This window comes from Microcebus murinus, chromosome 7 (assembly GCF_040939455.1).
Source record: "Microcebus murinus isolate Inina chromosome 7, M.murinus_Inina_mat1.0, whole genome shotgun sequence".
In the NCBI taxonomy this organism is placed as follows: Eukaryota; Metazoa; Chordata; class Mammalia; order Primates; family Cheirogaleidae; genus Microcebus; species Microcebus murinus.
In genome coordinates this window covers 18,433,125-18,448,990 of record NC_134110.1, presented here as the reverse complement: position 1 = coordinate 18,448,990, position 15,866 = coordinate 18,433,125, and the positions used below count along the sequence as shown (strand labels likewise).

At 44.1% G+C, this 15,866-nt stretch overlaps 1 protein-coding gene across 1 annotated transcript in view; it reads right to left on the bottom strand.

Annotated features, from left to right (window-relative positions):
• ENTREP2 (endosomal transmembrane epsin interactor 2) overlaps positions 1–15,866 on the bottom strand; it is a 349,185-nt gene that overhangs the window by 47,825 nt on the left and 285,494 nt on the right. Inside the window, exon 4 of the mRNA XM_012764608.3 lies at positions 12,841–12,975. Coding sequence (XP_012620062.3) covers positions 12,841–12,975 — 135 coding nt within the window. The remainder of the gene's footprint in view (positions 1–12,840; positions 12,976–15,866) is intronic.

Genomic DNA, 15,866 nt, shown 5'->3' with positions numbered 1-15,866 from the left:
CAAAGGATGGCTACCCAGAGACACCCACCCAACCCAGGACCAGTGCAAAATAACACCATTAGGTTTTACTCCTGGCCCCTCTCATCTCGGCCATCTCCCCTACGGCCTCAGAATATGAAGCCACTCAGAACAATTTTGTTCAGCTTTCCTGTGATTATATTATTCCTTCCTCAAGGTCCTATACCCAGTGGCCTATTGAATTCCAAATCACATCAAATGGCCTAAACCAATCTTTGAATTCATGCATTATTCCGTCTCACCTTTCTTGTCTTAGCTTTTATCTTTTTCTTCTTTATCCACTCACTTATCTGTTATGAAAACTTCTAACAGCTTCAGGGAGGTATAGCTGACACGCAATGAGCTGCACGTGTTTTCAGCACATAAGTTGAGGAGTTTTGACCTGGAGTAATTTTGTGCTTTTGTTTTCCCTTCCACCATTTCTATGGCTTCCTTCCGATGGGCCCACCATTTCACTACTGTTGAATATTTTCTCATACTCCATATTTACCTCTCAATACTCCTCTCATTTAGATACTACTGTAGGGCCCTGAAAATAACCAGATGTTTTAAAACCAATCTCTAATGTCCGGGGCTGGGCCCCATGCCGTCTGCTATCCTCCCCAGTTTGCTTGGAAGTCAACCAAGAGTATTCTCTCCAGTCTGGCATTTGCACCCCAGACGTGGCAATGGAGCCCCTCCTGGAGCCCCTTATTTTCTGTTTGGATAGTAGAGTGAAGTGGGTCTATTCGTACTTGTGCTGGGAGCGTCCCTGACAAACTAGCATGCTGCAAACCCTAGACAGAACCCTCTCACGAGATCTCCAAACCCACACTGTGCTCACATTGCAATGATCCTACAGCCCACGGGAAGGAAAGGACAGCTTCTTTGTGATTCCTTTATCTGAACATGTCCCAGACTGCGGTCCCTGTATTGGGGGAAAGGGGAAGGGGTCCCTCTATGTGGCACAGCCATCTGAGACCTAGATTCTCCCAAGAAGCTGCCCTGATCCTGCCATATCGCAGCAGCCAAAGGACTCTGAAGCCAGCACCTCCCTTAGTGGTGGCTTCAGAACTTCTACTTGGGAGAAGCTTTGGGGCAGCAATCTGGAAGGAAGGGGTGTGGGGGGGTGTGTCTTGAGGCTGTGTTTTCAGAGCGCATTGCATTAGACCTTAAAATTTCCACTGTCCATTTCAAATAATGACAGTGCTGCTTATGGAGATTATGAGGGTCTTTAGCACCCACCTTCCCAATTAAATTACCCCTTGGCACCGCAGTCAATCCCACACCTGGCCCAACAAATGCCTATCATTCTCTGTTCTTCAAAATCAGGGCACACTCTTGAGATGTCGTATGGCTCCCAGGGACTTCCCAGAAGGCCCCATAGAGCTGAGTTACAAGTTGATCCCCTCTATCTTTCTTTGTTCTGGTTTTATATGCAAGATGTCCAACAGAATTTCTAGAATTATTGAAAGGACTGGCTGATACACCCTCCATTAATATCCAATGTGATGCAGGTTCCCATTTCTACAGGTCTTCTGTCATTTTAGCTAGGATTAGAGGCAGAGTATGTGTGTACGTGCCCAAGAATCTGTGTTCACATTACCATGGTATCTAGAGCTGTGTGTGTTTGACATAATTCAGGACTAGAAGCCAAGATATTTTTTCACATCTTCCCACTTCCTCCGTTTCTTAGATGTCACCAATTCTGTTCTCATAGCTAACCCTCCCCTATCACCCATGCATAACTAATACTGTAACCATCGTCACACTTGGCAAAATAATGGCTCTCCCTTAGGACAGAAGGAAGGAATGAAAACACTTCTATTTAATTTCCTGTCGCACTGAAAATAATACATTGCACTATAATTGTCTGTTCTGCTTGTCTCTCTCCCCCACAAGACTTGGAGGGAAGAATTGTGCCTTTTAACTCTGTATATTCAGTGTCCAACCTGGGCACAAAAGAGGTGCTCAAAAATTTTGCTGAATGAATTAAAATCTCTTACTGATTTCAAAACCAGTTACAGCATATCTTTAAGCCACAGTAAGCCAAAGAGACCCCCTTCTTGCCTTCCCAGAGTGCACGGCCTAGAGGGGCAGGTATTAATAAAAAAAAAGTCACACAAATGCATAGCTCCAATTTGTGATGGCTCTCACGTGAAGTACAAGGAGGCGTGGGAACTTAGGATGAGGCTGGCCTGGTCTGGCCTGAGGGTCCCAGGAAGGCTGAGGACCAGGAGACGAGGAGGACGTGTTCCAGACACAGCCCTGTGTGCTGAGACCTAAAGGTGTGGAGTCCCCCGATGGCCATGCTGAGGGCTCCAGGGGCCTGTGTGGCCGCAGCAAGGAAGGCAAGAATGTCACAAACTGAGACCAGAGAGGGATGAGGTCTCTGTATGGCCTGTAGGATGAGGTCTTTGCCCTAACACCAAGCGGTGACCTAACTGGATCTGCAATTTTAACATCAATGGGTGGTGTGTGGAGAGGGGCTGAAGGAAGTCGTGTGGAAGAGCTGTCCAGGGACCAGGCTACAGTGGGGACGTGATGATTAGTTTTACTCGTCAACTTCACTGGGCCATGGTGCCCCAGTAGGTGGTCAAACATCATTCTGGATGTTTCTGGGAGGGTGTTTTGTGGATAACATTTAAATGGGTGGATTTGAGTAAAGCACACTGCCCTCCATAATGCGGGTGGGCCTCATGGATCAGTTGAAGGCCTGAAGAGCGCACAGGCGACCTCTGCTGGGCAGGGGGAAATCCTGCCAGCCGCCGGCCGACTTCGGCTGCCTCAGCAGCTCTTCCCTGGCTTGCCAGCCTCCATGATCACAAGATCCAATTCCTTAATTAAACCAGCCTCCTCTCTCTCATCACATATAGATATTAGCTATATATTACATCTACCTGTCTAAAGGTAGATGTAATATAGATAGGTAGATGTAATCCACCCATGTCCCATGGTTCTGTTTCTCTGGAAAACCCTAATTCAGGAGATTTCAGGTCTGCAATGGTCATTCTGGAGTGCTGCAGAGCAAAGCAGCCGGTGGAAGGCAGGGGGAACGTGGCCATGAGGAGGGCCGGGCGAGGCCGGAGGCCACAGAAGCCCAAGTTGCTCCCGGACAGGGTGTGCAATGTGGCCTGTTGGCGTGTCGGGCAGGGCGCAACAAGGAGAAGTGTGTGTTGGGTTCATCAGGGATGTGTGCTAGCCAGAGAGGTACGACAAGAAGGCAGGAAGTGAAGGGCTCCCAGGTGCTGGCCCAGGTGTTATGGAATGCGTGGAGAAGGGCGCTGCCAGGTGTCACGTGGTGGGGTCCGACTGAAGCTGAAGAGCAGTCATGGGGGAGTGTGTGAAATGATGAGAAATATAAACATATATGTGGTCTCTGCCCCTTAGTCCCTGCCACAGAGCTCCTCAACACCCTAGAATTTCCTGGGCAATAGGAGCATCATTTGTTCTAATGAGGCGACTCTTGGTGTGTGCCTCAATGGGAGCTGGTCCCCAGAAAGACCAAGCCATGGTCAGAAGTGTGGTGCTCTCAGTCCCAGCACCCCCATTCTCTAGAGAAGAGAGAGGGGCTAGACATGGAGTTCATAATGGGTCACACCTACACGATGAAGCCTACATCAAAATCCCTGAGCCGTGGGGTTTGGAGAGCTTCTGGGTCAGCAAACATACCCATGTGCCTAGAGGGTGGCGCACCCCAACTCCACGGGGGTGGATACTCCTGCACCCCGGACCCTTCCACACCTCGCCCTATGCATCTCTTCATAGGGCTGTTCCTCTGCATGCCTTCTTGTATCCTTTATTAATACGTGAGTAAACTGCTACTGTGTTTAAGTGTCTCCCTGAGTTCTGTGAGCTGCTCCAGCAAATTAATCGCACTCAAATGGGGGGTCTTGGGAACCTCGGTTTATAGCTGGTTGGTCAGAAGTACAGGTGACAACTTGGGACTTGCAACTGGCCTCTGAAGTGGGGCAGGCTTGTGGGGCTGAGTCCTTAACCTGTCGGATCTGGCACCGTTGCCAGGTAGATGGTGTCATAATTGAACTGAATCGTAGGACACCCAGCTGGTGTCTGCTGGAGAACTGCTTGCTGTGGGGCAGGGCAATGGGGTCAGAAGTCTTGTGTGGAGTGGTGTGTGTGAGTAGGAAAAACACATCAGTTTTCCTGTCCTTAACAGAGCGGCAGCTGGAAAAGCCAGCTGAAAGAGATGAGGACATGGCCCGAGAGCTGCAATGCCCCTCGGAGCGATGCTGGAGGTGGCCTGGTGCAGGAAGCCAACCAGGTCAGGTGGTGACCTTGGGGGAGGACCACACAGCTGGGGGGGAGGAGCAGGTTTTGGAGGGGTGGGGTAAAGAGCAGGAGATGCCAGGACTCTGTGTGGACCATCTCTCTATAATGCCATGTATCTTGCCTGGAACAGGAAGGGGACCTAGGGGGACCACAGCAACAACCGGCCCCTCCTGGCCCTGCCCACTTCGTGTCTGGCTTTCACTTTACCGACTGCCAGTGGGGTAAATGTACCTGCTGCCCACCCACCAGACCTGGAGGGCACCAGGAAGGCCAAGAGACAGCCCGGCGAGACTGCTCACACAGGCTACCCGCTGAGGCTCTGCCCACCAGTCTTTCCAGGATTGGAAGAGGTTGGAACTGCTAGAAATATATCCCTAAAAATACTTTCATCTCAACATCTGAAAACCCTGGGCCTGGTTTTAGGCTAACAGGTACAGAAAATCACAAGTGTCCTTGGTGGAACATCTGCTCCATATGACGATTTCAAAGGGTGGGTAACTATACTGTTGGGAAATGATTTGTGAGTGTGGACATCGGACCAAACTCAGTATCTCAACCACACAGGGGAAAATAGATACCACTAGGTTAAGAGGGCAGGAGGCAAGCTTTTGGTGATGCTGGAAACTAGAGACAGGGATGCTATTCAGGGGCACAGTAGGCACCCTTCCCCCATCAGGAGGGCACAGGCTTGCCAGGGCTGAGTTGTGTTCAGAGGTCAGAGAGCCCGATATTTCTAGATGCTCCCTTACATGGGCCCCATGGATGCTAGAGGAAGTGAGATAACAGGAATTTGTCACCCTTCTCATCTCTGACTGCATCCCCACCTGCCCAGAAGGACCCATTAGTGTCCCCCTTAGCAACCCAGAAGTGAGAAGAAAGTCACATAAAGATATGGTACATCTGTCACACTCCATAGCTGTCCACTTATGAAAATGGAAAGGTCAGTTCTAGTAGAGATATGCATGTGAGTGTATGTGGTGTGTGTATGTGTGTGTGTGTTTGTGTGTGTGTGTGCATGCATGTGGTATACAGCATGTGTGGGGTGCATGTGTGCATGTGTGGGGTGTATGCACACATGGTGTTATACTGCCAGTCACTTCTGCAAGTTTCATCACAAAATGTTGACCATTCATTCTCCAAACTATTTTTCTTTCTTTAGCATGGGCAAGACTTACCCAAGATTAAATGATGAGTTTATTTTTCAGGTCTCTATGTTTTTTAGGAAATTGTCTTGCCTTCTTTATTTTTTAACTTCCTTAGAGACAAAGATAAAGCATCTTCATGATAAGAAAGTACATAAACTCAGTAACTGCCTGATTTCTTAGGAAACTTTTATCTCCTTGTCCATTGATAAGGTTTCTCTGGGCAATTTGGTTTATTGTGGCTCAGTAAATTAAACCAGGTACATGAAACAAGAAAAAAGATCTTTAACTCTGATTTGAATTAGAATTAGGTCACTATAGTAAAGCCATAATGACATTCTTGAATATATGAACATGGCAAAAAATTAAAATTGTGATAGATACAGCAGCAGCATATGATGAAGCATATTCCACCAGTTAGCAATTATGATTTTTGTGACTTTTTAAAAATTCTGTTAATACTGATCAGAAAATTTGTCACAGTTTTGTGCTGAGTTTGACTTGACAAAAACGATCATTAAACTACCCAAACACAATTTTATCCTTTTAGCATTTATTTTGTCATCTTACCTTACAAAACACCTAGATTTTATTTCATCAGGAATGGGGATCTGTAGACTCGCTCTTTTGGTGGCCTTGGCCCACCCTTGACAAGGGCTCTAGGAAACAGATACTGAAATCCTAATTTTTAGACCCTATTTCCTGACTATTCATATTGAGATGCCCACAGGCAGGCGCCATCACGGGGAAAAGGAATGTGGGTCTTAGAGGGCTGAGACTCTCAAAGGAGCTCTGCCCACCACTCGGACCTGCTCAGGGACCCGGGAGGAGCCACCTGACCTCCCTCTGGGCTGCGGCCTTTGCATCCACACAATTGGTGCCTGGAAAACAGGATGCTCCATCCCTCTAGTTCTATGATTCTGTGAGTCCCTGCATGGTGCTGTGAAGTTCCAGGTCCTATCCCTGCCCTTTGCCCTGCCCTGTCCTCACCCCATAATGGTAAAGCAGAAAACTTTACCATGGCACGAGGCGTTATGTTTAAGAGACTATCAATATCTTCAAGGGAGAGGCTTGTTTACCCCAGGGATTCTGTGCTAAAGAACCGGAGAATCTAGGAGTGGGAGCAGTTAGAAAAGGCAGAAAAGAGAACGAGGGGTTTGGGGCCTCCAAACCAACAAAAGGCAATCTGAGGGATGCGTGAAGTAACATTTGCATCATCTTCTAGATTCCAAATTTATGCCTCATCAGTCATGAAGAAGATTGGTTTCTGCTGTTTTCCCTGATGATGGATTGTGCCTGTATAACCTTCCAGGTAGCAGAGGGTGGTGGAGAGAAGGAGGGAGGTGGGTGGCCCAACAGTAAGTACTTAGACAAATCTCATTAAGTCAGTATCAGTTAATTCAAACACAGCTAAAATCAAAGCACTTTGATTCCCAAGCCAATTATATTGGATTTCCCCAGCATAAATTGAGTTCATTACAGACTAAGTATAGATAATCCATAATTTAATATGGAAATTCAGACATAGAGTGTTACTAATCAGATCAATGAACCTGCTCTAATTGCTAGCCAAAAAGGAGTGAGCGAGGGAAACTGATCAAAGGAACAATCCCCTTCACCCCTTCTTTTGCTAAGTGTCAAGAACACTGTACAAGCAATAGGAAGAGGCTCCCATGGAAATCTGTACAAAGCAGCGTTTTCCTAGAGTGACTCCATTTCCTGCCACCCATGTATGTTCTGGTGGCCAAGGGTTTTAACCCCAAAGAAGTAACACCAGGTCCCTGCAGAAGAGACCCTTTTACTGCAGGGAAAGTTATCAGGCACAGCTTAGCTCGAATGACTTTTCAAGAGTAATGATTATATTAAAAGTGACTGCAACTCTAATTATGAGAAAGGCAGATAATGTGGCACATGACTCTCAGAGGAGGAAGGATCTATAATTATGAGAAGGAAGTACAAGGTCTTAATTAAGCTAAAGCCTATTTAAATAGAGTGTAATGCTTGGGTTCGCATCTAAGGGTTAGGAATCTGCCTTAGTGCTTTGAAGTATCTATATACCTCAGAAAAGAGATCTAAGAAAGATATAAAATACATTGAAAGCACCACTGTAATTAACTAGCCAGAGACATCCATGGGTGAAAACTGTGACCAGGCAGAGAAGAAGGCTGCTGTAATCCAAGAGCTAAAAGCAGAGAACAAGGGCTCAAGATAAAAATGATGAAGACAAAGACACAGTTGAGAAGGGAGCTGTCAAAACTCAAGACCGTATCAAAAGCAGAGCAAAAAAATATTAATAATATTGCAGAAAAAATCTAGGAAGAGAGGCTTTACAAAAACTGAGCAAACTGAGGTAGAAAAGGAAGTGTTTAAAAAATTAGAGGAAAAAAAAAAGATAGTTTTAAAGGATACATAGAAGTGAGGTCCAAGAAATGCACCACTGTCCTAAAACAGAACAGAAAAAAATCCAAATATACAGTACCAGAAAACTTTCTGAAATAAAGCAAGAGGCAAGATGATAAGTTGAAAGAATACCCTGTGTATCATGGAATTTCATAAAGATGGATCCGTTATCAAGGCACATCATAGTGAAGTTAGTGAACTTGATAAATGAAAAATATTATTGACATCTGGACAAAAAATAAATGTTGCCTTGTAGCAGACAGGATGGGCTACATGATACTGTCATAACAAATATCCCCCAAATATCAGTGGGTTGGAACAACAAGAGTTTGTTTTTCACTCATGCTACACCTGCAAAGTGGCAAAGCCGCGGGGGGCTCTGCTCACTGTGGTAACCCAGGCTAAGTGCAGCCACCATCTGTAACCAGCCAGTTGCTGTGCCCGAGGGAAGAGAGCTCTGGAGAATCTCACACCACAGCTACGTACGTACTCCAGCTTAGAAGAGATACGTGCGTGTTTTGCTCACCTGGCCCTCGGCAACCACAGGGAGACTAGGAAGTACAATCTTCATGTAAGGGGAAGCTGGGGATCTAGACATACTTTTCTTGAGACAGAGTCTCGCTTTGTTGCCCAGGCTAGAGTGAGTACCGTGGCGTCAGCCTAGCTCACAGCAACCTCAAACTCCTGGGCCCAAGCAATCCTTCTGCCTCAGCCTCCCGAGTAGGTGGGACTACAGGCATGCGCCACTATGCCCAGCTAATTTCTTCTATACATATTAGTTGGCCAATTAATTTCTTTCTATATTTTTAGTAGAGACAGCGTCTATATTTTTAGTAGAGACAGGGTCTCGCTCTTGCTCAGGCTGGTTTCGAACTCCTGACCTCGAGCAATCTGCCCGCCTTGGCCTCCCAGAGTGCTAGGATTACAGGAGTGAGCCACCGCGCCCAGCCTAGACATACTTTTAAGCAGCATTAATGACCACCATATATCTAAAAGGGAGAAAAGTATTAGGCTGACCTTAAGATTTTTCCCTATATACATATTTAATGTAAATGATAATGGCAAATGCAAAACATCATCTATAAAAACATCACCTATAAACCCCTAATGGGAAACAATATGTTCCTCAAGAATTATATACCTATGGGGAAAAAATCAAGTGGAAGATGATTCCAGATTTTTCTTAGAAAGCTGGAAAGAGCACTGTGCCACCATTTCAGCAACACCAAGACAATGAACACTGCAAATTCCCAACTTAAGTTGAACCCAGCAGATAGCTGAGGTCACTGGGTAGCAAACTAACTGGAATTCTAATGAAAAGACAGTGTCCAAGGAGAGACATGAGCACTCACACAGGGCAGGTGCAGTCAGACATCTGCTCTGGTAGAGAAAGTGGACAATACACCATGTCCTCTAGGTAACTGGGCAGGGATACAGAAGCAATAAGGAAGAATGAGATGGAAATACTGGGAATAAAAACACAGCTCCAGACAGGAAAGCCTTTGACAGTGTCATCAGTAGACTTGCCCCAGCTGAGGACAAAAAGACCAAGTGGTGTTTATCTTGGGAACGTAGGGCTGGCTGACCAGTTAAAGTCAATCAAAGTTATTCACCACATTAGCAGAATGAAGAAGAAGTACAGGAACATCTAAGCAGATGCAGAAAAAGACTTGGGTGAAATTCAACAGCCATTCATGGTAAAAACTCTCAGCAAACTAGACATAGAGGGGAACTTCTACAACCTGACAATGAACATCTACAACAATCTTAGAGCTAACATTATCCTTAATCCCTAAAATCAGGAACAAGGTAAGGACATCTGTTTTACCACTTCTATCTGACACTATACCGGAGGTTCTAGTCAGTGTAACAAGGCAGAGGAAATAAATAAAAGGCATCCAGATTGGAATGTGTGGTGGTGAATTTTAGGTGCCAACTGACTGGATCAAGGGAGACCTACAGAAATGGCAAAGCATTATCTTTGGATGTATCTGTGAGGCTGTTTCCAGAGAAGACCGGTGTGTGAATCAGTAAACTGAATGGGGAAGATCTGCTGTCAATGGGGGTGGGTACCATTTTATCAGCTGAAAGCCTGGACAGAATAAAAAGCAAAGGAAAGGTGAATTCTTCCTCTCTCTCCTGGAACTGAGACACTCTTCTTCTCCTACCCTTGGGTATTAGAACTCCAGGCTTTCTGGCCTTTGGACTCCAGGACTTATACTACACCCCTGGTCCCCGCACCTGGTTCTCAGGCCTTTGGCTTTGGACTAAGAGTTACACCACTGGCTTCTCTGGTGCTGAGGCTTTTGGACTTAGACTGAGCCATGCTAATGACATTCCAGGGTCTCTAGCTTGCAGGTGGCCCACCACAGGAATTCTCAGTCTCCATAACCATGTGAGCCAATTCTCCTAATAGACCCCTCTCATGTATCTATATCTCTACATATATCCTATTGGTTCTGTTTCTCTGCAGAACCCTGACTAATACAGAATGGAAGATGGAAAACTGCCTCTCTCTGCATATCACATAATTGTCTACATAAGGAAATCCAAAGAATCTACAAATGAGCTACTAGAATTAATAAGAGAGTTAAGCAAGATTACAAGACACAAGATCAGTAATAAAACTCAAATTTCTACATACTAGCAATGAATAAGAGACAATGTAAAAGTACCATTAAGATAGCACCAATCAATATGAAACACTTGAAGCATAAATATTACAAAATATGTTAAGATATATACATATAGTACTGAAAACTAAACAAGGCTGATAAAAAAAGAAATACTGATGAAATAAAGACTTAAATAAAAGGAAAGCTATACCATAAATATGTCAGTTCCCTTCAGAGTCATATATGGATTCCATGCAATCTCAATCAAAATCCCAGCGAGATTTCAGTGGAAATTAACAAGCTGATTGTAAAATTTACATGGAAATGCAAAGGAACTAAGATAGCGAAAATAATTTTGGAAAACAACAAAGTCGGAGAGCAAGATGCTCACTTCCAATAGTCCCTTGTCCGCCTGATCTCAGATGAAACTCAGTCCCCCAGGGACTCTGCTCCTGGGATAGGCGCTCAGTTGGGGGACGGGGCGGGCTGCCTCTTCTCCTAACACCTAAGCCACTGCTGCTACTTCGGGACCACTGGTCTTTCACCTCAATCATAAATTATGCCTTCATGTAACCTCATGCCACCAGCTCTGACAGTCCCAACCTCTCACTGAGTTTCTACACAAACTTTTTAAGAAGTTTGGCATAGTCTGTCTTCTGCCTCCAACTCTCCAGTGTCACGGGTAATCTGAATAACCATGGGGATGAGTCATTCAACTCCCAGCCTTCACTTGACCTTCTTGACTTTAGTACTTGACACTCTATTCCACACTGGCCACCCCATAGTAAGGTGTTTGCTCATTATAGTTCTAGAACAATGAATACAGGTGAGGCTGCAAGGTCACCAGCTCAGCCAAAGCCTGAGTCTGCATTCTCAGAGATAGTGTTGTTTTTCTAACACCAGCAAGACCTTGCAAGTCACAGTCACCTCCTCAGGGGCTAGAGAGTCATGAACATGGGGTCCTGGGTCCCACTGAGCAAAGGTGTCAAGGAGAACTCCAGGGCCTTAGTGAAGCAGGCCGAATACCCCAACCCACCAACCGGGCAGTGGGAGGCGACTTACCGGCCTCACTTCGTCCACTCAAGTGGCCTCTGAAGCTGAAAAATTCTCCTGGAGATTTGTCAGCTCTCTCAGGGAGTGGGGGACTGCACTCTAATTATAATGACCTATTGCCTTGTTATGTTTTTTAAATATGGAAAGAAAACAAGCCCAGGTTGCAGAGGTGATTTAGAAGCTGTCAGAATGAGATCTCAGAATCAGCAATGGCTACCCACGTCCCCTCCCAGGAGGGCTGTGAATGGCCATGGCAGACCTTAGGCAATGACCTTGAGCAGGCCCCAGGACATAGTGAGGTAGAAACGTTGTCATGCATACTGTGGGAAAGCAAGAAATACCTAGTAGCATGACTGGATGGGCCTTGCAGTGTGCAGGGATGAGTTCTTCCATCTCTGCTGGATTTGTCACTCTGGCAGGCTGCTGGGATCATTGAACTTGGTCCATTTCTCTATACGAGCTGGGGAACCAGGCCCCGTCCTACCAGGTAGACTAGGTGCATTCTCTCTCTCCGTACATCTCTGCTTGTCTGCCAGCTGGTGACCACTCATGGACAACTTAATAATAGGCACGCAATTCCAGAGGGTAATATTTCCCTCCTTTCTCCCCAGATTCAAGGTGGCTCTCTTTGTAGCCTCCATACTTTGTTCCCTCCATACTATGTTCCCTAGACACGTGCTAGAGCTCCCTGCATAGTGCAAATACAATTTTACCACCAACCAAGAGTTCCTTTGACCATGATACATTTTTTCAGAAAGTTCTGGCATAGTTTCATTCAAGGGAAAGAGAAGAATTGGGTTCATTGTTCATATGTATTATTAAGCAACCAATTTTGGTTTTTAGAATTGAACAGTTGTTGGAAGAAAAAAAAAGGAATAATATAAATGATTTTCCCATGTCATTTTTTTAAGGATCAGGTACTACACATGATAATATACTGTCATGGGAGACTGGAAAATATTTTTCTCCAAATATCTTTTAAAAAGTAAAATAAATACTTATCTGTTCCCTCATGGTATAATAGCCAAAAATGTCAGAAAAGCAATAGAAAGCATCACATCATCATTTGTAAAGCCCTCTTCCAACCGTTCATTTCCTCTTTTGCATATGTCAGAGGTAGGACAATGAAATGGTAAAAATGGAAAACAAGATTCAGAAGGTAACACCTTCAAAATGAAAATCTATAATCCTTTAAAATGTTCTCTGGAAAGATATTCCCTCTTGCATTGAAATTACCTCAACAAATTAAGAGCTGAAAGGAATCTGTATGTTAATAAGCCTTCCTAAAACGTGTGCAAGGCATGGGATGGAATGCATGCACAGGCAGCGCCCGGCGGGGTCACCTTCAGGGTCAGCCTCACGGCGTTGCAGTTCTCCTGCAGCGGGTTCAGCTTCAGCGTCTCCCCGAGGTTGCTGCAGCCGGTCGACTGGTGCTGCAGCTCACAGCAGACGCACACCTCCACACTGTCAAACTTGATCTGGACAGAGGAACACAGACAGACCTCACTGTTAACACGACAGTCGGCTTGAGTGACACAATTAAGAACACACGAAAATGGCTCAGTTCAAAGCATCCTCCTTCAGTTATCTTTAAGTAATGAAGCAAAAACGATTTCCATTGACCCAGGCCATGAAGGACACCATCAGGAATTACTTCAAATTCCTATTTTGTAAGCAAGGAATAAAACAAGAAAAAGTACATTTGAACAAACCTAAGGGGTCAATTACAGAAAACTGCAGAGGGATTACAGAATGAGTTTAAAGTCAATAAACTGAAGGTCACTCATATTGATTTATGCTGGAGACATGCCATAGCTCTGTGCCTCAGCCCTTTCTCCTCCTGTGGTCAGAAATTTCCTGTCTTACTTCATGGTTTAGGACACTCCTGCTCATCCATCCAGACCCTAGCTTCATCCTTGAGGCTTTGTCTGGTTTCCTCCCCCCATTGCTACTGGGGACTTATTTTATCAGCTACAATTACATCTTATCATCACAATGTTGACAGTGCCCATAAGTTGCATGTGTTCAATAAATGCTGAATGAATAAAAACAGCTTGGAAAATTAAAAACCATGGAAAGAAAGAAATGCATTTCAAGTATTTAAAAAAGCAGCATTAGACAAAGAGAAAACATGAGCATCTCAATGACAAGAGGAGAGAACAGGGTTCCCAATGCTTGAAGGGAAAGTGCATTTAAAAAAAAATAAAAGTCTTAGCGGTATGGTGGCATGCTGCCTGTAGTCCCAGCTACTTGGGAGGCTGAGGCAGGAAATTACTACAGCCCAGGAGTTCGAGATCAACCTGGACAACATAATGAGACCCCATCTCTAAAAATAAATAAGTAAGTCCTAGATGTAAAATAACTAAAAAAAGAAAATTTGTAAAATCTATACAATTTAATTCAAAATAACACCTAACATGAAACAAATTACTTTTCTTAAACAAGGAGATACCCTACTTTTCAATAAAGAATAATTTCTTTTACATCAGCTAACTCAAAGTGCTAATATTTTTCAGACAAATATTGGCGATCTATGACTGTAACAAATGATTTTTCATTGCACAAGGTATTGCCAAAGGTGATGCTATAAAATCTCTATGTACCAATGTCTGCCATTCTTAAATACACAGAGCCAAGAAATGCAAAGGTGTTCATTCAAGTGGCTCAGCTTTCACTTTCCCAGGCTACTGGAGACTCAGCCCCCGCCAGGCCCTCTCCATGTCAGGTGGGCTTTGTGACTAGCTTCCACCAGCAGAATATGGGTACAGGTGACAGCTTGTTCTGAATCTAGACCTTACAGGCTTCAAGCACCCTTTCCCCAGAGCTTCTGACCTTCAGCAAGAGAAGAACAGGCACCATGGAGCTGCCAGCCCCCAACACTGGGCCCAGAGGGAGACCCACAGAGCACGAACTGTTCTGCCCTGTGGTACGTGCACACACATTACTAGGTAAGGCAAGATTGTTTTGAAACAAATTATACTCGTGCCAATGGGGTATGAAAGTTCAAGCTGATCCATACCCTCGCATTGCTTGGTAATGTTGGACTTACACATTTATGTTCATGTGGTGAGTAATCAAAGAATATCTAATTTGGGGGGAAGGGCCTGTTGTTATCTTTGCCCATTTTCTTAACCATTCACATTGTGAAACATAACATACATACACAAAAAGTGCACAGAGCAAACATATTCTGGATTGTCTCTTGGTGCATATGCATGCACATTTCTTTTGGGTATAAAATACCTATTAAATGGAGCTGCTGGGTTCCTTAGGATCTTCAACTTTAGTAGGAAATGCATAAGCATTTTCCAAAGTGGTTGTGCCTATTTGTATGCCCACTAGCAATGGGTATATGGTCCCCATTGCTCCAAATCCTGGCTTATGCTTTGGAGATTCAGTCTTTTTATTTTAGCCAGGAAAGTACTCAAAGAGGTACTTCCCCAAATTGAGAGACGAAGCCAAGAAAAAAAGAGAAGAAATGGTCTAATACAGGAAAGTGAGAGAATTCTAAGATAATGGGGAAAGGATGTCTTAGCATGGCAAACACACAGACTGCCTACAGGTTGACTAGTCCAGATGGAAACAGGAGACAGAGGCTCAGTGGAACTGTTTCTAGGAAGAAAATATAACTGACAGAACACCTGATGGGTAGGATCATATTCAGAGGAGATTTTCAACTCTCTTGAGGAGTTTGAGGGTAAATTAGAAAGAGAGACATGGAACACTAAACAAACAATAAAATAAAATGATTTTAACTTCAGAATAAAAGATGAATTGTCCATAGTACATGGTTTTGTTGAATATGTGGCTTGCAAATATCTTCTCACACTCCATAGTTTATATTTTCATCCTCGTAATAGGGTCATATGTAGAGCAAAAGTTTTAAATTTTGATGCAAGTCCAACTTACAAATTTTTGCCCTTACACTTTGGGTGTTTATCAAGAACTCTTTGCCTAGCCCTAGGTCCTATAGATTTTCTGCTATATTTTTCCTAAATGTTTTAGAGTTTTATTTTTATACTTAATTTTATGATCCATTTCCAGTTAATTTTTATATAAGATATGAACTTAGGATGAGGTTGACTTTTCTTTCTTTCTTTCTTTCTTTCTTTCTTTCTTTCTTTCTTTCTTTCTTTCTTTCTTTCTTTCTTTCTTTCTTTCCTTTCTTTCTTTCTTTCTTTCTTTCTTTCTTTCTTTCTTTCTTTCTTTCTTTCTTTCTCTCTCTCTCTCTCTCTCTCTCTCTCTCTCTCTCTCTCTCTCTCTCTCTCTCTCTCTCTCTTTCTTTCTTTCTTTCTTTCTTTCTTTCTTTCTTTCTTTCTATTAATGTCCAACTGCTCCAACATTTGTTTTAAAAAGCTACCTTTTCTCC